This window comes from Labeo rohita, chromosome 23, assembly GCF_022985175.1.
Source record: "Labeo rohita strain BAU-BD-2019 chromosome 23, IGBB_LRoh.1.0, whole genome shotgun sequence".
NCBI classification, from domain to species: Eukaryota; Metazoa; Chordata; class Actinopteri; order Cypriniformes; family Cyprinidae; genus Labeo; species Labeo rohita.
In genome coordinates this window covers 9,098,405-9,124,948 of record NC_066891.1, presented here as the reverse complement: position 1 = coordinate 9,124,948, position 26,544 = coordinate 9,098,405, and the positions used below count along the sequence as shown (strand labels likewise).

Genomic DNA, 26,544 nt, shown 5'->3' with positions numbered 1-26,544 from the left:
TCCGCTAAAGTAGGGGGCGGTATTCCACACGGTGACCGGTTCACAAAATCCCGCGACCTATACGCCACTTCCGCCATTGTCCATACATTGTTTGAAACGTGTTTCAAACGTTTTTGTTTTAGAAAACTATTTGATCTAACGAAATCAACATGAGCAAAGCACACCCTCCAGAGTTGAAAAAGTAAGTATTTTTAAAGTTTTTGTTGAATGTGGTCGTAGGTCTTTAGAAGTGTGATAAATTTGAGCAACGCGTTATTGAACTGCGCCAGCCGGTTTGTCTGCAGTTATTTCACAACTACATTATATTATTATAATTTAACTCAGAAAACTCACGTACTATTGATTTTAAATTTGTTACACGCTCATATGCTCATACATTTTGTTCTTGCCTTTTAGGTTTATGGACAAGAAGCTTTCACGTGAGTATAATGCATGATTTCCTATTACGTTACTCAGTAATAGAAAAACTCTGAAATCTGGAACCCTTCACAAGTAATCCTACGAATATTTTATATTAATAGTATTTAATTGTGATTCTGTATGTGCAAGTAAATAGCGAGTAATGAACTCGTTTTACAGCGTGTATTAAACTGTTCTAAATCTGTCTATTCAAATGGTTTATTTGTGCTGAAGTTTCTTTTAATGCACATTTTTAGTAAAGCTCAATGGTGGACGTCATGTTCAGGGCATCTTGCGTGGATTTGATCCCTTCATGAATCTGGTCGTTGATGACTGTATAGAAATGGCTCCTGGAGGACAAATGAACACCATTGGGATGGTGGTCAGTACTCAATACAACAATCTAGTAATTAAACATATTGAATAATTCATGGTGAAACATAACTAGCTGGCACAAGTATTATATGCATTACCAGTAAAAAGTTTTTGAACACTAACGATTTTTTTTTTTTAAAAGAAGGCTCTTCTGCTCACTAAACCTGCATTTGTTTGATCCAAAGTACAACAAAAACAGTAAACTTCTGAAATGTTTACTACTTAAAATGTTTTCTATTTGTGACCCTGGATCACAAAACCAGTCATAAGGGTCAATTTTTCAAAATTGAGATTTATACATAACCTGAAAGCAGAATAAATAAGCTTTCCACTGACGTATGGTTTGTTATGATAGGACAATATTTGGTCGAGATACAACTATTTTAGAATCTGGAATCTGGATATTGAGAAAATCACCTATAAAGTTCTTAACAATGTATATTACTAATCAAAAATTAAGTTTTAATATATTTACAGTAGGAATTTTACAAAATATCTTAATGGAACATGATCTTTACTTAATTTCCTAATGATTTTTGCGATAAAAGAAAAATCTATAATTTTGACCCATACAATTTATTTTTGTCTATTGCTACAAATATACCCCAGTGACACAAGACTGGTTTTGTGGTCCAGGGTCACATTTGAGTATATTTTACAATGTAATTTATTCCTGTGATTTCAAAGCTGAAATGTTAGCATCATTACTCCAGTCACATGATCCTTCAGAAATTGTCCTAATATTTGGATTTGCTGCTCAAAAACATATCATCATCATCATCATCATCATCATTATTATTCGTAGTAGTAGTAGTAGTAGTAGTAGTATGTTGAAAACAGCTGAAACAATGTATTCCACAGTTTTAAATATTGATGATGATGATGATAATAATAATAATAAGAATATTTTCTTGTACAGCAAATCAGCATATTACAATGATTTCTGAAGGATCATGTGACACTGAAGACTGGAGTAATGATGCTAAAAGTTTAGCTTTGATCACAGGAATAAATTACACTTTAAAATGTATTTAAATAGAAAACAGTTATTTTAAATAGTGAAAATATTTCAAAATTTTACTGTTTTTGCTGTACTTTGGATCAAATAAATGCAGGCTTGATGAGCAGAAGAGAATCCTTAAAATGTAAAAATCCCACTGTTCATACATTTTTGACTGGTAGTGTAGTAAAACTATGTTCATGTATTAGTTCTATTGTTGTATTTAAATCATCATGGATATTCAATATATCACACACAAAAAGGCACCTGTGTAAACTTAAAATTTCTACCCTGATTTGCACCCCCCCCCCCTCCTTTCAGCAATTAACATTTTATATTATCAGACTGATGAGATGTGTTTTAACCTGTGCAATGATTAATGTTCTTGTTTTCTGTTTTGGTGTCTCTTCAGGTGATCAGAGGAAACAGTATAATCATGTTGGAGGCTCTTGAACGAGTATGAGGAGGATGCCGACTTTCTTTTCCTGCTTTTCTAATTTTTTTTTTTTTTTTGTACCCAGTAAATATAAAAATGGATTTCTCATATCTATTTACAACAAAGACTAAATAGTAAATCAGAAATCCTTGACTGTGTTGAAAAGTGTTGTGCTTTATAAAAACTTTTTGTTTTTATGTGTTTTCCTGTCTGTAGAAATTTGTGTACACAATTCATACATTTTTGTGAATAAATGGACTACAGTGTGATTAACCCAAAGTCTTTCTGTAATTCATATTTGAATTAATATTGAGAGTGTTTTTCACTGTCATTTTCATTGTCTTGGTAGCTGAGTGGATTCGAAGCCATTTAATACTATTGACTTATTATGAGTGCAAATGAACACATTTTGTTAAAGAGATAAATTTACTTGTAAAACCTTGATTATCCTTCAAATGAAATGATCACTATCTAGCTTTAATATGTACTTTTTGTTTGTGTTGACCTTCGGGACAGTATCAAAATAAATGATTTATAAAAACAATAGACTCCACGGTAAATTTGAAAGAAAAAAAAAATACGTTGTTCGAAAATTCATCCTTTTGTTTTATTTATTTCTTCATTTATTTTTAATGCTGTCCGTGTAATTTCCAGTCCTGTGAAAGCCTCTTTTAATCTTCTTTAAATGAGGCAAGACTTTTATTTTGTCGGAAAGTTGACCGGATTTGCCCGTGACGTCACGCGGCTGGGGTATATTCGCTCACTGAGGCTATGTGGAGAGTAGTGATGTCGGAGGAGATTGGGAAGAAAGTGCAGGCGGTGGTGGACCGGGTGAATCAAGCGGTTTCCCGGCGCCCGAAGGTCAGTTTTTAATCGCTTTCTTTTGAGTAAGACCCGAAACAACAACATGCTTTTAAAATGCTCTAAAAACAAACTATCCACTCACGCTCACCGTGTTGTTATAGCGGGGTTATGTAATCTGTTCAACCTTTACACACGCGAGCTCCATATAGTAACAGGAGATGAATGACAGCTGCTTAATAACAACTAATATGTATTCATAAAAGGGCTGAAAGATATTCAAAATTATGGTGTTTAATTTGTATAGCATGTAACTTCTAACGTTACTCAAGGAGAAGGACGTTGTGTGAATGAATGCATGTTGCATGAAATATGATTTTCAGCAGTCACGCTTCAGCAAATGACATCTGCAGGACAAGCGTCAATTACATGCGCTTTAAACTCTGTCACATTATATTAAGTCCTTAAATTATATATTTAACGGTGAAGAGCAATTGTGAAAGTTTAGTTTCAAATTATTGATTCAAATGATGCATTTGACAAAAATGGACAGCATACTTTCCTTATATATGGTTAAAGGAAATGGCCCTCAGAATAAATTCTAGTGGGGCACATATGTGACCCTGGACCACAAAACCAGTCATAAGTGTCAATTTTTCGAAATTGAGCTTTATACATCATCTGAAAGCTGAATAATTAAGCTTTCCATTGATATGTGGTTTGTTAGGATAGAACAATATTTGGCCGAGATACAACTATTTCAGTATATGGAATCTAAAGGTGCAGAAAAATCAAAATATTGAGAAAATTGCCTTTAAAGTTGTCCAAATTAAGTTCTTTGCAATGCATATTACTAATCAAAAGTTAAGTTTCAATATATGCACAGTAGGAAATGTACTAAATATCTTAATGAAACTTTATCTTTACCTAATTTCCTAGTGATTTTTGGCGTAAAAGAAACATTTATAATTTTGACCCATACAGTGTATTTTTAGCTATTGCTACAAATACACCCCAGCGACTTAAGACTGGTTTTGTGGTCCAGGGTCACATATTACAATAAAAATGTTTATTGTCAACGCTGCTCTTCAAGTTAGTTGATAGTAGATAGTTCACCTAAAAATGAAAATCACCACATGATTTACTCATGCTCAAGCCATCCCAGGTGTATAGGAGTTTCTTCTTTCAGACCAATACAATCAGAGCTATATTAAAAAATTTCCTGGCTCTTCCAAGCTTTATAATGGCAGTGAATGGGTGTTGAGATTTTGAAATCCAATAAAGTGCATCTATCCATCATAAAAAGGCCTCCCCACTATCCCCGCTGTTGTACGCATGTACGTGAAAGAGTGGCATTCCAGCGGATGACGTAGGATGTAGGCGTAGCGTAAGCTCCAATGTGAATATGCTAAGCCGCTTTTCCACTATCGTGCCGAACGGTTCTTAGAACGGTCAGGTACGGTTCCAGTTGTGTTTCCACCTGAGCCTGGTACGGCACGGCACGGCACGATTACAAACTGTTCTCGGCCCGGTTAGACAACCGTGCCAAACCGTGCTGATAGAATGTGTGTGCCAAGCGAAAGCGCGCTGTATGATCAAACAGCCAAGTAAACAGCTGTTACGCTGCGTTCATAGCTCATGCATTAATACTGTCAATAAATGTGTTAGTTTTTAGAAAGGTTTTACCTTCTGTGTCAGTCTCTGTTGGCATGCATATCCCCTCAGCATTTGTTGGTAACGTTATACCTGTAGTCGCCTTCTGTTTATTTTATTTTTTGCGTTGTTTATAGTTGTGTCCTTTTTTTCTGTTATTTAATGAAGTCCCAAAAACAGAAATATCTGATCATCGTCCATATCTCTGTTTATATTACAATTACGTTACCAAGGCAACGACTAACGCATTTGTATTTACATTCCAAGGAATTCCGTTATCAGCACCATAGTAGATAACGGAATGGAACGGTTAAGCGAAGAGAACGGTTCGGCCCGATAGTGGAAAAGCGGCTCTAGTCTCATGAGAACCAGTCTCCTTTTAGCTCATATCGAAATTCTTTAGAAAGTTTTAAATATGGATATTTTTCTTACATGTATGCATCACTTTGCTTCAGAAGGCTTTTATTGACTGTGTAAAGCACTTTTATGATGGATGGATGCACTTTATTGGACTTCAAAATCTCAACACCCATTTACTGCCTTTCTAAACCTTGGAAGAGCCAGGATATTTTTTAATATAACTCCGACTGTACTCGTCTGAAAGAAGAAACTCATATACACCTCGGATGGCTTGAGGGTGAGTAAATCATAAGGTAATTTTCATTTTTGGATGAGCTATCCCTTTAAACACTCTACTATAAGCAAGTGACATTATTTTACTTTTCTCTTCCAGACGTTACCATGTATAGCCCCTCGTCTGGTTGCGGTTAGCAAGACGAAACCACCAGAGATGGTGGTGGAGGCTTACAAGCATGGACAACGAAACTTTGGAGAGAATTATGTGAGGAAATACTGAAGTATGCATGTTTTGAGGCATAGTCCCTTTCATCATCTTGTATTAAATATCCAATTTTTCCACAGGTAAATGAACTTGTTGAGAAAGCTTCCCATCCTGTGGTATGTAGACAAATTCAGATGTATTTGTTTAGTCGTTTTTGATCAAACGCTTTAATCTGTGTAAAACTGTGTAAAATTTGTAGGTTGCGTCATCATGTCCTGAAATAAAATGGCATTTCATCGGTCATCTGCAAAAGAATAATGTCAACAAACTCCTGGGTGAGCAAAGCAATTTTACATTAAGCTTGACTTAAATATACTAGTATCACTCACAGCCTAGATTTACAGTAACTATCTAGTTATGTCAGACATTGATAGGTTTAAACTTTAGGATTTGGTTAGCTTGTTTGTCTTTCTTTCTTTCTTTCATCCTATCATCCATCCTTCCTTCATTCCTGACTCACTGACTGACTGACTCACTCGCTCACTGACTCACTGACTGACTCACTCGCTCACTGAAAGAATGAATTAACCCACATTTATTAAATTCAATCACAGGTGTCCCAAACCTGTATATGGTGGAGACGATCGACTCTGTGAAACTGGCTGAAAAAGTCAACAGCTCGTGGCAAAAAATGAAAGCTGCCAACACACAGCGGTTAAAGATTATGGTTCAGATCAACACCAGCGGAGAGGAAAGTGAGTGTTCTTTATATAGTATTGTATAGAATTGTATTGTATATCTCTTACATTTTACTTAAAGGAGAAGTCCACTTCCAAAACAAAGATTCACATATAATGTACTCACCCCCTTGTCATCCAGGATGTTCATGTCTTTCTTTCTTCAGTCGTTAAGAAATTGTTTTTTGAGGAAAACATTTCTGCATTTTTCTTCGTATAATGGACTGATATGGTGCCCCGATGTGATCCCAGCCAAAGAAGAAAGGTCTTATCTAGCGAAACGATTAGTTATTTTCATTTAAAAAAAATACAATTTAAGTACTTTTTATTTATGAACTCTGTGTATTTTGACTCAAGACAGTTAGGGTATATCGTATTTTCTCCCTCAACTTCAAAAATCATTTCAAAGTCATCCTACATCACTGCAGAAATACCGACACAGTCTTTGCGAAGTGAACATGCAAAGAAGATCAAACACTCTTAACAAAAAAGGTAAAACAGTGATATAGGACGATATTGAAGTTGAGGGAGAACATGAGATGGGAGTTTTTCGACATAAACTAACTGTTATGAACCGGAACAAAACAGTTTAGGCAGAGTGAGACAAGATGAGCGTTTGACATTAAGAAGTATATAAATTGTATTATTTTTATGAAAATAACCAATGGTTTTGCTAGATAAGACCCTTCTTTCTCAGCTGGGATCATTTACAACCGCATTAGAGATCGTTTGAAGCTGCATTTAAACTGCATTTTGGAAGTTCAAAATCGGGGCACCATATCAGTCCATTATATGGAGAAAAATGCTGAAATGTTTTCCTCAAAAAACATAATTTCTTTATGACTGAAGAAAGAATGAAGATATTTATGAAATAGCATATAATGTATGTGGATTTTTTTATTTTAATTTTCCAAAACAAAGATTCACATATAATGTACTCACCCCCTTGTCATCCAAGATGTTCATGTCTTTCTTTCTTCAGTCATAAATAAATTATGTTTTTTGTCCACTATATGGAATTTTCTCCATATAGTGGACTTCTATGGTGCCATTGAGTTTGAACTTCCAAAATGCAGTTTATATGCAGCTTCAAAGGCTCTAAAGCAGGGGTGCTCAACCCTGGTCCTGGAGATCGACTTTCCTGCAGAGTTCAGCTCCAAACCTGACCAAACACACCTGAACCAACTAATTAGGATCACGTGAAGGAGTGAAGGAAGCACTTGATAATTACAGACAGGTGTGTTTGATTAGGGTTGGAACTAAACTCTGCAGGAAGGTCGATCTCCAGGAATAGGGTTGGACACCCCTGCTCTAAACGATCCCAGCCGAGGAAGAAGAGTCTTGTCTAGCAAAACGATCGGTTATTTAAAAAAAAAAAAAAATGCAATTTATATACTTTTAAACTACAAACGCCTTGGTCTAGCTCTCTGAACTGTGTGTATTACTGTTTATGACAGTTAGGGTACTTCGAAAAACTCCCATCTCATTTTCTCCTCTAACTTCAAAATCGTCCTACATCGCTGCAGAACTACCGACCCAATGTTTACAAAGTAACCGTGCAAAGACAATCAAACGCCCTTCACAAAAAAAGATAAAACACCAATATAGGATGATTTTGATGTAACCGATCATTTCCCTAGATAAGACCCTTCTTCCTCATCTGGGATTGTTTAGAGCCTTTTGAAGCTGCATTTAAACTACATTTTGGAAGTTCAAACTCTGGGGCACCATACATATCCATTATATGGAGAGAAATCCTGAAATGTTTTCCTCAAAATACATAATTTCTTTACAACTAAAGAAAGAAAGACATGAACATCTTGGATGACAAGGGGGGGGTGAGTACATTATCTGTAATTTTTTATTCTGGAAGTGAACTACTCCTTTAATGTGCTACGGCTGGATCTTTGCATGCTCATACTGTGTTAGAAAAACACTTGTCATGCTTTGTATTTTATTAGATGTTTGTAAAATGTAGAGATTCACAGCTGGGAGCATCATAGCAGGATATAGATGTGTTATGCACTTTGAAAAAGCCCACATCAAATGTTCAGATGTTGTTTGATTTACTTTCAGACAGGATGTAAATGTCACAGTGGGCACATGTCTAACAAAAACAGTTAAGCATTATGAAATCTTTTCTCAGCGTATCAGATGGCTGTTTTCATAAAACCCCAGCATGATCATCTCTCTTGGATGTGTTTTTTCAGGTAAACATGGCCTGCCACCCGATGAGACCGTGAACGTGGTAAAACACATCGTATCTCAGTGTCCAGCTCTTGACTTCGCCGGTCTCATGACAATCGGCCGTTATGGTTACGACCTCAGCGAAGGCCCTAACCCCGACTTCCAGGTTTGTCAGATCAGCTCATTTTGCATATTTGAAGCCTCTTGATTTTTTTTTTATGTTTCTGAAAGAAGTCTCATATGCTCACAAAAGATGCATTTATATGACCAAAAGTACAGTAATATGTAAAGTAAATATATACAGTGTAAATATTCATTCATTCATTCATTGCAGTGATTGTAAAGCTGAATTTTCAGCATTATTACTCCAGTCTTCAGTGTCACATGATGCTTCATAAATCATTCTAATATGCTGATTTCCTGCTCAAGAAACATTTCTGGTTAATGTTAAAAACAGTTTTGCTGCTTATTTTGTAGTAACTGTTATACAAGCCAGCAACCTGCTAAAAGGATACACTATAGTATGTCAAATGAAAGTAGCTAAATTAATTTATTGCGTCTAGATGCTGTTGAAATGGCGTGAGGAAGTTTGTGAAAATCTGAAGATGCCAGTAGATCAGGTTGAGCTCAGTATGGGAATGTCTACTGACTTTGAACATGCGGTAAGTGTCAAAATAGTCTTCACCTATACTTGATATCCATGTTAATTTTAATGCAAAGTCGATTTTGTTCAATCTGTTATCCATTCGTATGGTTTCTCCAATTAGATCGAGGTTGGCTCCACGAACGTACGTGTCGGCAGCACTATTTTCGGCACCCGAGAATACCCCAACACCCCGAGCCCCAGTCCAGAGAGAAAGCCAAAGGTTGTATGTGAGGAAGCAGCCAGAAAAATGGACCGGCTTACGGTCACAGAGCAATGAATGATGGGGGAAAAAAAGGTTACTGAACTAAATGTGGGACCTCTTGGGTTTCTACCCAGTGACTGGGCTCACCATTCACCAGTCAAGGGCCTTTAATATGTCTTAACTAATGCTGCTGACCTGGTCTTCTGTGGCGAACGATCTAGAAAGGAGTGTCATTTAATAACTGGAATACTAAATTTACTTCCTAAAGTGTCCTCCAGCCCTCTGTAAAATATTTGCGCTTGGTTTTGCGATTATTTTTAACAGATACAGGGTCAGCACATACTCAGTTTCGTTGTGCCAATCGTAGATGTGAGGTATAATTTGTCATTTCCGTTAGATGTTAGTAACCCATTTTAACATCTAATTAAAACAATAGGATGTATTATTTTTGCTCCTAGAAGTGTGTAGGTATATTTTATAGTGTGTCAGTGTATTGTTTTGTTCGAAATCATAAATGTAAATGATATAAATAGCACATTTATAGTATTGCTTCAGTATCCACTTGTTGCTGTGAAAGCTGTCAGTGAGATGTGTCGGGACTGACGTGTGTGTGGTGTTGTCATGTAATTCATGTAGTATTTCATGTCACCCTAAACACTGGTGTTGAATTTAGCATTGATCTACAGCCACACTGGTTTCAGTACAGAACATAGAAATGAAGATGCAATGAAATCAGGTGACGAGCAGTTTTATGGCGTTTTGGAGAAGCTGTGGGTCTGAGGCCTTTTACTATGCAAAAGAGAGATTGTTCTGATTCTTAGAAGCTTGTTCAGAGGCAAGCGCATCATATTTTTGTTTTTAAATTTGGATTAATACAGTATTGTGTCAGACTAATGGGTTTACTGTTTGTGGTCCGTTGTGAAAAGTCAAAACAGAAATTAACATTTTTTTTTTTTCAATCAGCGTGTCAAATAACATCTTGTATCTTGACAATAGATAGTTGTACATAAATATAATTGATTTAAGTGAGTTGAGCAATAAAACAATAGAAAATAAAATGATTTGTGTGTAAATGCATATACAAATGCTGTGGTCAACTTTTAGTATTTACATTTTTTTTACATAATATATATAATGATATAGAAAATAACTGGTAAGATTTTGTTTCTCAAGTAAATCTCTTATGCTTACCAAGGCTGCATTTATTTGATCAAAAATGCAGTAAAACAGTAATATTGTGTAATATTAATATTTTAAAATAAGTCTTTTCTATTTTAATACATTTTACCATGAAGGTTATTTCTCAGAAGTCATTCTAATATGCTGATTTGATGCTCAAGAAACATTTCCTATTATTATCAATGTTGAAAATAGTTTTAGCACAATATTAACAGCGCTTAATAAAAAATCAGGATTTTTTTCATAAATTGGAAGTTTGAAAGAGAGTGCAACAAATTTGTCTTTTTATCAATTAAATTGATCCTTGGTGAAAAACAAAAAAAAGTATAAATCTTTTTTTCTTTTTTTTTTAATTCTTACTGACCCCAGAGTTTTGAATAGTAGTGTATGTACATTTACATATAAAAGATAAAACTTTTTTCATTCTAGTATAAATTATGTGTGTATGGAAGCCGTTTCTGCCATGGAAAAACAAAATAAAAAAGGTTATTGCAACGTTTTATCTTTATCTATAAGATTTTTTCTCAGAATTGCACGATATAAACTTACAGTTGTGACTTTTTCACAGAATTTCGTGATTTAAAAACTCACAACTGACTTTTTTCACAGAATTACATGATACAAACTTGTAATTGCGACTCTTTTTAGAATTGCGTGATACAAACTCAAAATCGTAATTTTTTTTTTAGCAGAATTGCGTGACACAAACTTGCAATTGTGACTTTTTTCTCAGAATTGTTACAAACTCAAAATTGAATTTTTTACAGAATTGCATGATACAAACTTGCAATTGTGACTTTTTTCAGAATTGTGACAAACTCGCAATTGTAACTTTTTTTCACAGAATTGTGTGACAAACTCGCAGTTGTATTTTTTTGTAGAATTGCGTTATACGAACTCGCAATTAACTTTTTTTAGAATTACGTGATACACACTTGCAGTTGTGATTTTTTTTCAGAATTGTGACAAACTCACAATTGTAACTTTTTTTTACACACTTGCAATTGTGACTTTCACAGAATTTCGTGATACAAACTCACAGTTGTAACTTTTTTCAGAAATGTGTGATACAAACTTGCAATTGTGACTTTTTCACAGAATTGCGTGACAAACTTGCAATTGTATTTTTTTTTTTCAGAATTGTGATACAGACTCGCAGTTGACTTTTTTCAGAATTGCATGATACAAACTTGCAATTGTGACTTTTTTTTTTAGAATTGTAACAAACTCACAATTGTAACTTTTTTCGCAGAATTGCATGACGAACTTGCAATTGAATTTTTTTCAGAATTGCGTGATACAAACTCGCAATTATGACCTTTTTCGCAGAATTGCATAATACGAACTCACGATTGTGACTTTTTTCAGAATGATGTGGTACAAACTCGCAATTGTGACTTTTTTTGCAGAATTGCATTATACGAACACGCAATTGGCTTTTTTTTTTTTTCGCAGAATTGCGTAATACAAACTCTTTTTTTCAGAATTGTGAGATGTAAACTCGCAACTGTGAGTAAAAACAAAGTCAGAATTATGAGATAAAATGTCGCAATTTCTTTTTTTTTTTTTAGTACCACAAACGGGTTTCCGTAAGTATGTTATGCTGCTTATTCATGAAGACAAAGAATATCTGTAAATTTAAAACACATTTAATTTAAAGAAACAACTCAACTAAAACAGACAAAGAAACTTAGACTGTTTATGAATGATGTGTCAAACATAATGTATTAAGTACCACATGTACATGTACTCTTAAGTATCTGCATGCACACTGATGAACACTTTATTACAAAGCTTGAACGACACTTCAGAATACAGAGCTGCTTTAACCTATAAATAACCTTCAAACTGTCACATTATATGGAGGATTCTGACATTGTGCATCATGCAAACCAGCATTTTTATAAATTGGTACTTGTAAGAAGCCAGTACAAAAATTTCCAAAGATCCTATAAAGAACATATAATCCTGAAACCCAGAAAAGAACCCGGAAAACCTAAAGTTTTCATTAAATACAGACATTCCTGTCTATTACATCTACTGGAATTACGTTTTAAATGTGGTCAGTGCCATAAATAAATAAAGCATGAAACACAGAGAACAGCAAAAATCACTTTTGTAAACCACTAAGTAAGAAAATTCCTAAAATATGTATTTATATTTTGGTCTAAACAGCTACTATGCAAGCTACAGTCAATTAGCTTGAATCATTTCCCCTCAAAATCATGAACATCAAACCTGTTTAAGAGCCCAAAACAAATTTTTCAAAATCTTCAAAATAGCTCAATATATACATATTAAAAAATGTTGCGAAATGCTGAAATGATTAGTTTGATTGGCTTGATTCTTCACATTTATCAGTAATACAACCTTGAAGTCAACAGTAGTTTCCATGCACCCCATAATGATCATCACTTTAAAGGCATAACATTTTCATATCACACATTTTAGTAACATGAACAATGTTCTAGATGCTACACATGTATGATAAATGGGTATCAGATGTACAGCAGAATTAAGGGTTGTTAATAGTCTGAGTTTGTGTCTGAATTTGTCTGCTCAAGATATAGTTGGACCGAATTTAATTTAAAAAGAACATTGAAATGAAGCACTGAGTATTTCCATGCTTGCAAACCATAGCGGCAATGAATGTTACTTGAGTTATTGTCTTTGTAATGCTGTCTGCTCTTCACACCAGCTTTTTGGCCTCAAAGAAGCTCTTGAGATGTCTCATTTGCCAGATGCCGGTGATGATGAGGATGATGGTCTGAGCGATAGACCACCACAGAACACGCTGGTTCGTGCTCTCGCTCGTCATTCGGAAACGCTCCTCACGGTACTGTAGGAAAAAAATGATTGTGAGCACAATACAACCCATATGGATACTGGACGAACACTGACAACTAGATACCAGTGTTTTTTAATAACACTGAAATACTTTTTTATTTGTTATATTAAATGATGATGATGATTATTATTATTATTATTATTATTTTTAAACTTAAGTAACTTAGCTGTGGGTTTTTTTCAGGTTTTTAGACTTCATGAAAATAATAATTTTATTATTTATAATTTATATTATTTAAATATTTATTCTATTTTAAGTAAAGAAAATGTTTTTATGGTTCTAGTTTATATTATCTTTTTTCATTTTCTTTGTATTTAAATTTTAAGGAATTTTGCTGTTTTTTTAATTAGGTTCTTTTTTAATAGGTGTGTACTTTTTTATTTATTTATTTTATTTTTTTTTATAGTTTTAGTTATTTTAGTATTTTAGAAAATAAGAAATGTTTCTGCCCACATCAGTGTTAAACATCCTGAACAGGTACCTGTGAAAGTCCTTTAAAGGTAAATTTCTTTTTTCTGAGAACTGTGAGACATGATCTTGCAATTATGAGTTATAAAGTCAGAATTGTGAGATCTGAACTCTGAGAAATAAATTAATTTGAGAAATGAATACTGATAAATAAAGTCAGAATTGCAAGACAAACTCACAATTCTGAGAAATAAAGCCACAATTCTAAGAAACTCAGAATTGTAAGTTCATATCTTACAATTTTGACTTGATGACACACAATTGTAAGCTAAGTCAGAATTGATTTATTTTATTTATTACTCACAAGTGCAAATTTATTTCTCACAATTCTAAGAAAAAAAAAGTCAGAATTGCGAGAAGGAGTGGAATTGCACGTTTTTCTCACAATTCTGACTTTATCTACCATGCAATTCTGAGAAAAATGTCAGAATTGTGACATTGCGAGTTTATATCTGCAATTCTGACTTTGTAACTTGCAATTGTGAGTTTATATCACAATTCTAAGGAAAGAAAGTCAGAATTGCGAGTTTGTATCACGCAAATCTTTAATAAAAAAAAATGAACTGTGAGATGAAAAAGTCGTAATAACTTTTTTTTTTTATTTAGTGGCAGAAATAGGCTTCCATAGGTACCTGCTTTCAATAATGTGTAAATTTTAAGTTTAGATGGTTTAAGATGGCCAGTCAGCCAACACTGTACTGTAACTTAAAACTAGTTTCTGCAGCTGAAACTCACCCGCTGGTAGTTCTGCTCTTTTTGGATCTGTTCCACCTGGTCCAGGAGCTGTCGGACCCTCAGCTGCAGCTCGGTCAGTTTGTCTTTGGCTGCGATTTCAGGGTAGTTGTTGGTGTGTTCACCAACCTGAATGTCCAAGTGGACTCTCTGTAGGACAGCATGACATGAGGTTTCAAATGTTTATGTTCAGATACACTGTATTATACTGAAACAGATACTGTAATTTAGGGCTGTGCAAATAATCGGATGCGATTATAATGCACATCTCGTCAGTAATGCCGGTTCTGTGATTAGTTGGAAATCTCCATCACGTGCTGTCAGATGGAGCGGCATTTACTACACAGAGCTGTAGTTCACTGACAAGCTACACTATATCACGTTCGTCATCGGATATGTATCGCCTACAATAATAAACTTGATATTGCGTAGCTTGTCAGTGAACTACGGCTCTGTGTAGTAAATGCCACTCCATCTGACAGCAATTATCTATAAATTACTATACTGATATATAAGTAATTTTAAAAACTTAAAAAAAAAAGAAACATTGAGCCATATTAAGAATATCTTTGATTGTTAACCAAACCTTCACTGAACTAAAGTTGAAATAAAATTAAATATAAATATTAAATGGAAAAAAAAGAAAATTAGATGTCGCCTTAGCAGTTAACTGAAATAAAATAGGTTTAAGTTGAATTAATTTTTTTTTTCAGTTATAGTTTTATAGTTTTAGTAAAATTACTACAACTAATACTGAAATAAACATAAATTAAATCTAAATAGAATAATTTAAAAAAATGACAAAGGCACAATTAAAATTAAAACTGAAGTATAAAAAAGCTAAATCTAAATACTAAATGCTATAAAATAATGCTGTACTAAAATATCATATACATGTATTATCTGATGTAATTTATTGAATGTAAATTCTATTGCACAGTTTATTACTCAAAAATGCCTGATGAATGTCTTGGACTGCAACTATGAGACTTACTATGTTTTCTACATCTATCTGCTCTATCATGGTTTTTACAGTCATACCAGTTTTCCTCCAGCAAACAGCGCCATCTTGGTGGAATTGGAGTGGAGGCAAATTTGATGCTCGCCTGGTGTGTGGGATGTGAAGGTGAAGCGGCCGTCTGAGCCGTACTGACGGGACAGGATGATCTGAAAAATGCAGAGAGAATGTGAAAACTACTTTACAGAAGTATATTGGTATCCAAAGATACTATTGCCATGTATTGCCAAATATAACACTATGAATTGTTATATAGCAAACATATACTAACATATACATTTTAAGATTTTTAATGTTTTTTTTAAAGAAGTCTCTTCTGCCCACCAAGCCTGCATTTATTTGATTTAAAGTACAGCAAAAACAGTACAATTCTGAAATATTTTTATTATTTAAAATAACTGCTTTCTATTTGAATATATTTTAAAATGTAATTTATTCCTGATTTCAAAGCTGAATTTTTAGCTTCATTAATCAAGTCACACGAAAATCATTCTAGAATTCTGATTTGCTGCTGAAAAAACATTAGTATTATTACTTTTATCATTATTATTATTATTATTATTATTATTATATTGAAAACAGCTGAGTAGAATTTCTTTCATGTTTCTCTGATGAAGTTCAGAAGAACAGCATTTATCTGAAACAATTTAACAGCATCCTTTCTATCATTTCTTCCCCTCAAAAAATATTGAAAAAATATACTGACTCCAAGCTTTTGAATGGTATAGTGTATAATGTTACAAAAGCTTTTTATTTCAGATAAATGCTGATCTTTGGATCTTTCTGTTCATCAAAGAAACAGTTTTAAATATTAATAATAATAAAAAATGTTTTTTGAACAGGAAACCAGCATATTACAATGATTTCTGAAGGATCATGTGACACTGAAGCCTGGAGAAATGATGCTGAAAATTTAGCTTTGATCACAGGAATAAATTACATTTCAAAAATGTATTCAAACAGAAAGCAGTTATTTTAAATAGTAAAAATATTTCACAATATTACTGTTTTTGCTGTACTTTGGATCAAATAAATGCAGGCTTGGTGAGCAAAAAACCCATTTAAAATCTTACTGTTCAAAAACTTTTGACTGGTAGTGTATATCATATAGTTTGTAGAGTATAAACAAAAACAGAAAGGCTACCTTGGTATCAGGATCTTTGATTTCCACATGCATGCCTAAACCAGGGGTGGATGGGAGAAAAGAGCCAGCCTGTTTGTCCCACAGCTGTGTTCTGTATCTCCCTAAATATACACCAATATGTTTAAGATACCAGCATTTGCAAAAGCGTCATTAAAGGAATAGTTCACCATTTTGAAGTGAATTATTCCTTTAAAACTATACAAAGATAATTTTAGTATAACATTAATCTGATTATTATTCAGTATAAAGTACGTGTATTATAGTACAAACACACATGCTTTGTCTCCTGTCAATATTACTGTTATTTCTGATTACTATAAACAAAAGGTAAATCTAGGCTGTAGCTGCTGACAGGACAGAACTGGTTGCACCTGTATCTCAGGAATCCGAGCAGGATGCTGCACCTGCCACATCCTTGATCGTGCTGATCTACTAAAAGCCTTCCTTTATTTGGACAGATGGACGCAAATATGCACATCCACACTTTAGATCTGATTTCATTTCTGCTGTCTTCGCGTTAAGTGTTAAACAAGACGATTATTGTACTGATAAATCCATATGGATGAATAAGCTAGCCGACAAAGCTAACCGATCACAGAGAGCCGATTTGACATTGGACGTACCGATCACCATGGTTTCGTCGGGTATTTCTTCTATGAAACATTTCTTCTCCGTCTCTCCGATGTGGAAATAAAGGGCTTGGCTTGGAGAAAGCCACGCAAATAGAAGCAAAAGCCCGGAACAGGACAACAACGCCTTCATCTCCATCCAAATCACCCCTCACTCAGTCAATCCAGGGATGAGAATCGATTTCAGAGTCGCTCGATTCTCACTCAACGGGCCTTTGTGTAGTAAAAGTCCGCTCTTGTTCACGAGTAGCATTTCTGGAAGTTTATCGGAGGAAAATACTTTAAAAAACTTTTTTCAAAACTAATTCAATAATTTCATAAAATCGTAATAAAGCGAATAACGTTAGATTTCCGGAAATATACCTCTTGTGCTTGTGCCTCTTGTATGTATTGCTGATTTTCTAATTTTTTTAAATAAATAAATACTACTACTAATAATAATTTTATAATTTTATAAAATACAAATAAAACGAACAACATTTTAGACTTTAAGAAATATACCTCTTGTGCTTAAATACGTACTGCTGTTTTTCCAACTTCTACTACTAATAATTAATAATTTAATTTTATAAAATACAAACAAATAACATATTAGACATCCAGAAATATACCTCTTGGTGCCTGAATACGTATTGCTGATTTTCTGTGCAAAATAAATTAATTTTCTATTTGAGCGATTTGCACATTATATTTAAAATACCATAATCATTCAACCATAAAAATGCAGCTATAACTGTTAGCAGCGGCAATAAATAAATAAATAAATACTACTATTACTACTACTACTAGTAATAATTTAATAATTTAAATGTATAACATACTAATAAAAACGAATATTATATTATACTTCCAGAAATATACCTCTTATGCTTGAGTACGTATTGCTGTTTTTCTATGTAAAATAAATTATTCTACTATTTTAAAAATGGAGATACAGTTAAAATACGATAATCATACAACCATAAATTGCAGCGGCAATAAATAAATAAATACTACTACTACTAATAATAATAATAATTTAATAATTTAAATTTATAAAATACTAATAAAATGAATATTATATTATACTTCCAGAAATATACCTCTTATGCTTGAGTACGTATTGCTGTTTTTCTATGTAAAATAAATTATTCTACTATTTTAAAAATGGAGATACATTTAAAATACGATAATCATACAACCATAAAAATGCAACTATAACTGTTAACAGCCGCAATGAATAGATAGATCAATAAATAAATAAATAATTGATTAATTAATGCTACTACTACTACCACTACTACTACTAATAATAATAATAATAATAAACGCTGCTATTATTATTATTATTATTATAAAATTATTATAAAAGTATTTTATTATCCGTTATTATTTTAGACGCGCAACTGCGAGGACCTTTACTTTGGAATGCAGTTATTTCGCGCTTCAACCGGAAGCAGTACTGTGGTAAATTACCCACAACCGCTTGCTTCAGTCGAGAAGTTTCTCGCTTGTTTATTGATTGAATTCGGGAGTTATTTTGAATTTTGTCAGTGTTTTTTATTTCTTTTTTGGATACCTTGTAAAAGAGCTGCAATGGCGCAGTATAAAGGAGCGGCAAGTGAAGCGGGGAGAGCGATGCAGCTCATCAAGAAGAGAGAAAGAGAGCGAGAACAGCTCGAGCAGCTCAAACAGAAGATAGCAGAGGCAAGTGAGCCACAATAACAAAAATAAACACACTGGCTATTCAGCCTGTTCTGACTACATTCCTGATATAAATAGCTGCAAGTTTCCCCCAAAAGTGCAATTCCAATACATAGCATGGTATATATAGTTTAAACCAGAACATGATTATTTCTCTAGCTAATTTTAGAGAGCGTAAAGTCACATGAGAATTTAATGATCTGATGACACGTAACCATAGGTAAAAACATGATTAGCCCCTTGTTTCAGTGGTAAATGTAACAGTGGATTCTTGTTTAAACCACAGTTTAAAAAAAGTAGAAGATGCGTCACTCAGTATAAATATTCACAAATTTACTATAGTAAAATCATGTGCTTATAAAATTGTAGTTATACACCACCAGTCAGAAGTTTTTGAACTGTAGGATTTTTAATATTTTTTTATTTTTTTTATTTGTTTTATTTTATTATAATGTTTTCTATTTGAATACATTTTATACATAATTTAAATACATAATTTATTCCTGATTTAGCATCATTACTCCAGTCACATGATCCTTCGGAAATCATTCTAATAGATGAGGAATAGGATTTATTTATACAGCATTTATCTGAAATGGAATTCTTTTGTAACATTATAAATGACTTTATCATCACTTTTGATCAATTTAAAGCATCCTTGTTAAATAAAAGTATTTATTTCTATTTTTTCTTTACTCAAAAATAAAAAAAATGATACTGGCTCCAAGGTTTTGAATGGTATAGTGTATAATGTTACAAGAACTTTTTATTTCAGATAAATAAACTGATCTTTGGATCTTTCTGTTTATCAAAGAATCATGGAATCACAATGATCACAGAAATAAGTTACGTTTAAAAATATATTCAAATAGAAAATAGTTATTTTAAATAGTAATCTTTTATATTTTTTTAAATTTTACTGTTTTTGCTGTATTTTGGATAAAATAATGCAGGCTTGGTGGAATGCTGTTATTAAGTATTATTTCAACAGTTTTCATATACAGCCCAAATCACTCTAAAAAGCTTATATTTTATGTATAACATCCCCTCAACTGACCTTAACATTTTCCCTTCCAGGACAACATGGTGAAGTCCAACATTGATAAAAAGTTCTCTGCCCATTATGACGCTGTGGAGCAAGAGCTCAAGTCCAGCACTGTTGGTGAGTGAATATTAGAAATGCTATGATTTATTACAGATCTGATATGGTTTTGTAATGAGTTTTAGCTCAGTTTTACAGCTTGTAGTTGTAGTATAACTAGAGCTGATTATCATTAGTTTGTCATAACACTGCAAAATGCTTTAATTTTATTTCACGTCCCATCTGAATTTGGCATCACTAGTCATAATGCACTACCTCCTGTGGAATTATTTAATTTAAGACAGTAGGATTAATTTTTAGGGTGAATTCTTGTCAATTGGGACAGTTTTTATCCTTGAGATGACTGGGAAAAAATAGCCAAATTAACCCTATATCAAATCACTGGATGAGTAAAGGATGTTGTTGTTCTCTGCAGGTCTGGTGACTCTGAATGACATGAAAGCGAAGCAGGAAGCCCTGGTCAAAGAACGAGAGAAACAGCTTGCCAAGAAAGAGCAGTCAAAAGAGCTACAGCTGTAAGCTGTTTTGAGTAATTTGAACTTTGCTTTATGCTAAAATAGTCTTTGCTAATTAATTGATCTATAAAATCCATAGTTTTAGCAGGTAAAAATATACAGTACTGTGCAAAAGTTTTAGCCCAGTAGTATTTTCACCATCTAAAAAACATTTTAAAGTCAGTTATTTCCTTTACTGTAGTGTGTCAGTAGGTAATATCAGTTTACATTTCCAAATATTTGTTTTGCCATTAATTGTAATAATCCAGTGAGATTTTTGTTTGCATCAAGAAACCTACCTGTTAAAAGTTTTAGGCATTTGTGTAAAAATGCTATAAAATGAGGATGCTGTCAAAAATAATGTTATAAATAGATTTTCTTTGTCAAGTAACTTCTGTTAACTGAATTAAATCAACATTTGGTGTAAACATCCTTTGCGTTTAAAGCAGCTTTTGCCCTAGGTGCACTTGCGCAATAGTTTTTCAGGTAGCTTTGCAGGTAGGTTTCTTGAAGCATCTTGGAGACATTGCCAGAGTTATTGTGGATTTAGTCTGTCTCAGTCTTTGTTTCTTCATGCCATCTACAAAAGGGAGTGTCAGCGTGTCTGTTTTTTCTTTCAACCATTGCACAATTTGGAAGACCCACTCCTCTGCTGGTCTTTATAAGATGTAGAACTTTAAGAATTTAATTCTCAGCCTGTGCCCAGCCTAGATAAATTTTAAATCAGGTCAGATTAAGTAATTCTTACTGCCTTTTTAGATTAAGATTTGAATATTCCTGCTTGAAATCCTGCTTTTTTCTTTTCTTTTGGCATAAGGTTTGCTCTTAAAACTTCACTTTTGGTCTGTTCTTGTAGGAAGCTGGAAAAACAGAAGGAGAAGAAAAGAAAGGAAGAGCAGAAAAGGAAGATTGCCAGTTTATCCTTCAATCCAGATGACGGAGAGGAAGAAGAGGAGGAAGAGGAACTTGAGGAGGAGATATGTATGACATTTTACTTTGCAGTTTTCCAAAGAAGTGGAACAAATATCTACAAAGCTGTCATTCTTTCTAATGTTTTCAACAAGTGCAGAGTTCTGTTTACCATGCTTAAATGCATTTTTCTTAGTTTATCCTAAAGTCAGCACAAAAATGTGAAAAGGTTTGGATATTCAGTATTGATGATGAATCTTAGATTCACAGTTACAAAGTCATTTTAGGTCTTCTAAGTTTTATTATATTTTATTTAAATTTTGAATTTTGTATCCTTGTGTTTAACAGGCTTGCCTGTAAAGAAGAAAAAAACTAGGGAAGAACCCAGATGTGGACACCAGTTTCCTGCCTGACAGAGACAGAGAGGTAAACATCCTCCTTTTGAGGCTCTATTAACACATGTATGCCTGGTTTATATTCAACAAATGGATTAAAAAAAATCACATAAAATAATTCTGTTTGTTTTCCATGTCAAAGAGTGTGGAGTGATTGATGCAAAGGCTTCTTTTTAGGCATCTGAATGCAGTTATACAAGACTGTTGGTTCACCATGAACCTCCTCTAGGCTACACATCAAATAAAATTTTGCCGTATTTGTAGAGATGTCACATCACTAAGGTGTCAGGACACGAAACTTATGGTTTGTTTGTGATCTTTGGCTAATTTCCAGGCAGTTTCCAAAGAGGTGTGGTGAATATCAAGATCTGATTTCCTGTAATAAATCAAAAAGCTTTTGATTGCATTTGTACTGTGGGTATACAACCTATGTATTTTGTGTGTGACAGCTGGTTTCATAGAGAACTTATTAATAAGCTTTGGATTGTTTTCAAAAGTTAAACACACGCTGAACATTTAGGAGATTTTAAAAACGTAATTTGATGATCTTGTCAGTATTGATCACTCTGTGTGTGAGTGTGTATACAAATGAGTTTTATATTCAGAATATATTAGCTTTTTTGATATGTTATCAACTGCCTGAAAAATAAAAAAATTAATTGAAAGAGTTCAAATTAAAATAGTTGAAATAATTTGTGTGAACTGAGTTAAGATGTTTTAAGTGTCTTCAAGTTTCAAGTTTTGTTGCTTGTGGTCCATGACAATATAGTAGCTATAAGCATTTAAAAAATAGTTGATTTTTTTTTTTGAAAAACGGGCCAATAAAGTTTGTTAATAAGATGTTTTGTGTATGTAATTGTGCATAAAATGTGTGTTTCAGGAAGAAGAAAATCGTTTAAGAGAGGAACTTAGGCAAGAGTGGGAAAGAAAACAAGAGAAGATCAAAAGTAAGCTATGAAGATCACAACGTGCTGTTAGGGAAAACTATCCTTTTTTTTTAATCTCGAAAGCTGGCCAAGAATCTGTAGACTTATTCCTAGTTTAATTATGACTTGTCTAGTTATAAAGTATCTCATAAATCCTCATGCAGCCACCAGGGCTGATACTACAAACCTCTTATTTGGCTCTTTGTAGGTGAAGAAATTGAAATCACTTTCAGCTACTGGGATGGCTCAGGACATCGAAAAACTGTCAAGGTAAATCATTTTCTGCATGCCACACCCAAAATTTGTTACATTGTTGCTGTTATGTTGCATTGCATGTGCCTATTAGGAAAATGTGTTACAGTGCATGTTCTGTATTGTAAAAATTTGCTCCGCTCAGTTTAATATACATTTGTGTGTGTTTGCGTAGATGAAGAAAGGCAACACAATTCAGCAGTTTCTCCAGAGGGCGCTGGAAGTTTTGAGAAAAGACTTCAGTGAGCTGAGGTAAATGCATACTTTGCCAGATTTAGTCCAGCTAGAGTTGACCGTTTTAGAGTGTCTTGAAATCTTTCAACTGCAGAAAACATGTTACGAATTATGTAAGTAAGCTCAGGTTTTAGGCTTGGATTCTGTGTTAATAAAATGTTGCAAATAAATGCAAGAAAAAAATACAAATTTAGGCTAATCAGAATATTATTTATTTAAATTCATGAAGGTTTACAAAAATGTCTCAGTACTGGATTTCTTCAGAATATCAGTGATAATTGACTTTGTGTAAATCTATTAAAGAGGGACTTGCTCCAGTTAAATTGCAATGTAACTTCCAGTAAGTAAATATTGAATGTATGCTCAGTCTAATTTGGTTTCCTTGAATTTTAAATGCATGCAGAAAGCATGTCATATTTGATTTTCAAGTGTACTGTTAGTGTCATGTAACTGGTGTAACAAAATCCGAACACTCTTTTTAGCAATGAAGGCTGCTTATGTTATAGACGCTTTTTGTGCTTTTTTTTTTTTAACTGTGAGGTAACAGTGAGCTCTGTTTGTGTCCTTCAGATCAGCAGGAGTGGAGCATCTAATGTACATTAAGGAGGATTTGATAATCCCACATGTGAGTAAAGTTTCCACAACAAAACTAATGCTTTTACAGGATCAAAACTTGCTTGTGTACGTGTGTATGTTTATTATTCTAAATATTCTCTTATGTAAGACTTACAACTGTGTTTTAGTGCCACATTTAAAAATGTAAAAAAAAAACTAAGATTACGAGAATGAGGTTGAAATATTTTGAGAATGAAGTCGAAATGTTTGAGAATAAAGTCAAAATGTTTTAAGAATAAAGTCAAAATTACGAGATTAAAGTTAGAATATTTTGAGAGTTTATCTTGAAACATTTCGACTTTATTTGTTTTCAAAACATTCCGACTTTATTGTTCTCGAAACATTTCGACTTTATTGTTCTCGAAACATTCCGACTTTATTGTTCTCAAAACATTCCGACTTTATTGTTCTCAACATTCCGACTTTATTATTCTCGAAACATTCCGACTTTGTTATTCTCGAAACATTCCGACTTTGTTATTCTCGAAACATTCCGACTTTATTCTCGAAACATTCCGACTTTATTCTTCTCGAAAGATTCCGACTTTATTCTTCTCGAAACATTCCGACTTTAATCTCCAAATTTTGACTTTAATCTTCAAATTTCGACTTTATTCTTGAAACATTTTGACTTTATTCTCCAAATTTCGACTTTATTCTCAAAACATTTCAACACTTTTTATTCTCAAAACATTTCTACCTTATTATTCTCTAAACATTCCGACTTTATTATTCTCGAAACATTCCAACTTTATTCTCCAAATTTCAACTTTATTCTCAAAACATTTTGACTTTATTATTCTCTGAACATTCCGACTTTATTATTTTCAAAACATTCCGACTTTAATCTCCAAATTGCGACTTTATTCTCTATTTTGATTTAATCTCGTCATTTTAGATTTTTTTTTAAAAACATTTTAACGTGCCACTAAAACGCCTTCATCAAAACCAATAAAGTCTCTCCTAAATCATTACAAGATACTGTACACCGCATAAATAGCTTTTTGTAAGCATTTCCCTGATTACAAACATACAGACTGTAGTTCATTTGTCCTTTCAAAACATCTTTCAGTGACTAAAAACCTGCGTTTCTTGCAGCATCACAGTTTCTATGATTTCATTGTGACAAAAGCAAGAGGCAAAAGTGGTAAGTTCCTACTTTATCCACCACATTTAGTTTCACAGGTGACTAAAAATAACCTTCTGTTTTTCTTGCGCTGTATTGCTTTTTATGGCACTCAACTGAGGCTTTCTTGTTCTCCTCAGGGCCCCTTTTCAATTTTGATGTGCATGATGACATTCGGCTGGTGAACGATGCCACAGTTGAGAAAGATGAGGTAAGGTGATTTTTGACAGGATGACTTGTTCAGGATTCTGTCTAATTCTCATTTTGGACCACAACCACCCAAATTGACAGGAAGAAATCTGCATGTTTTTATGTGATGTTTTGGGGCAGGTGATTGTGAAATTAGATTCGTGTAACACATTAGCATTTGTGCTCCAGGATATGTTGTAGTTACATTATGTGTCTTGAAAAAACACAGTGTGCTTCAGGTGAATTTAAAGCTCTTTGTATTGCTTTATTTAACCAGTCTCATGCGGGAAAAGTGGTGCTGAGGAGCTGGTATGAGAAAAACAAACACATCTTTCCTGCCAGCCGCTGGGAGCCTTATGATCCCGAAAAGAAATGGGACAAATACACTGTGAGTATTTGCAGGACAGTCATTGGTTCTTTTTTTTTTTTTTTTTTTTTTTGCATTTGCATTTGCATTTGCATTAAAGACCTGACCTGTCTTGACACTGAAATTACCATGTGTCTGGAATAAATACAAGTCTCCAAAGTTGCACTAGCAGAGCCATATGAAAGAAGCTTTGTGAGCTTGACATGTGTAATCGTGGCATGGTCTTACATGGTCCTAACCAAAACCAAAAGCCAATGTGTTCCAAGACTAGCTAAAAAGGTCAGATGAAAACAAGATGTTGGCAGAGTGCAAATAAATCATGGCAATGTATGGGTCTACTGGGGTTAAAAAAATGCTTTGGTTGGATCCATAATGTGTTTACGTACAATTCTGCATTGCTTTTCAGATTCGGTGAGATGCCAAATCTACAAGACATGCAGAGTTCCTGAACCATCTTGCTGTGTTGTTGGTTTTATGGACACCAGGCAGCAAAATGCTTCATCTTGTGTAGCATTTTTAAGTATCTATGACTATTTGGACCCATGTTTTCATTGTATATAGGTGAAGATGAGGCCTAAACTTGGCCAGTTGTGAACATTGTGTCATACGCTAGTCAGATCTTGCACAGAACTAACCTGACATGTTCTCCTCCTTGATTGTAAATAGAGCCATGAGTGTTTCAATCATCTCTTGAATCTTATTCAAAATAAATTCCTCCTTTATTTACCTTTGCAAGGTTTCCTGTTGAATCATTTCATAATTGCGCCATTGCTACTACCAGCACTTTTGGAGATCAATGTTGTTTACATATTAAAAGATTTGTAGTTTCCTGGAATAAAACCACCACTATTGAAAATCAAACGTGAGGTTGGCAGCCACATTAAACCATGGACTATCAATCTCTTGTGGTGCGTTTCGTAGAATCGCAGTTCGAGGAATTCCAATCTTATTTACACAGATGCAGAATGTTGTTTTTGGCTTTTGGCTGGTTAGTCATGCAGGAGTATGTGGTGGTCT

At 33.7% G+C, this 26,544-nt stretch overlaps 4 protein-coding genes across 4 annotated transcripts; 3 read left to right on the top strand and 1 right to left on the bottom strand.

Annotated features, from left to right (window-relative positions):
* Positions 1-30: 30 nt before the first annotated feature.
* On the top strand, positions 31-2,483 carry snrpg (small nuclear ribonucleoprotein polypeptide G). Its single transcript, XM_051096714.1, has 4 exons — positions 31-181; positions 397-419; positions 657-781; positions 2,187-2,483. Exons 1-4 carry the CDS (start codon positions 150-152, stop codon positions 2,235-2,237), a joined length of 231 nt encoding a protein of 76 aa, XP_050952671.1. The 5' UTR covers positions 31-149; the 3' UTR covers positions 2,238-2,483.
* Positions 2,484-2,933: 450 nt separating this feature from the next.
* plpbp (pyridoxal phosphate binding protein) lies at positions 2,934-10,891 on the top strand. Its single transcript, XM_051097324.1, has 8 exons — positions 2,934-3,071; positions 5,398-5,505; positions 5,586-5,621; positions 5,705-5,780; positions 6,060-6,200; positions 8,393-8,535; positions 8,933-9,031; positions 9,137-10,891. The coding sequence occupies exons 1-8, from the start codon at positions 2,982-2,984 to the stop codon at positions 9,290-9,292; spliced, it is 849 nt and encodes a 282-aa protein (XP_050953281.1). The 5' UTR covers positions 2,934-2,981; the 3' UTR covers positions 9,293-10,891.
* A 1,138-nt stretch (positions 10,892-12,029) lies between these two features.
* tmed4 (transmembrane p24 trafficking protein 4) lies at positions 12,030-17,442 on the bottom strand. Its single transcript, XM_051097385.1, has 5 exons — positions 17,230-17,442; positions 16,607-16,707; positions 15,486-15,611; positions 14,448-14,594; positions 12,030-13,235 (listed from the first exon to the last, which is right to left on the bottom strand). The coding sequence occupies exons 1-5, from the start codon at positions 17,372-17,374 to the stop codon at positions 13,086-13,088; spliced, it is 669 nt and encodes a 222-aa protein (XP_050953342.1). The 5' UTR covers positions 17,375-17,442; the 3' UTR covers positions 12,030-13,085.
* A 1,221-nt stretch (positions 17,443-18,663) lies between these two features.
* On the top strand, positions 18,664-26,258 carry fam50a (family with sequence similarity 50 member A). Its single transcript, XM_051097049.1, is given in 14 exon segments — positions 18,664-18,921; positions 19,996-20,080; positions 20,436-20,535; positions 21,371-21,495; positions 21,772-21,788; positions 21,790-21,849; positions 22,699-22,765; positions 22,953-23,014; positions 23,172-23,248; positions 23,801-23,855; positions 24,944-24,992; positions 25,112-25,182; positions 25,438-25,548; positions 25,934-26,258. Coding segments are annotated over 14 exon segments (999 nt in total). The 5' UTR covers positions 18,664-18,810; the 3' UTR covers positions 25,943-26,258.
* Positions 26,259-26,544: the final 286 nt, after the last annotated feature.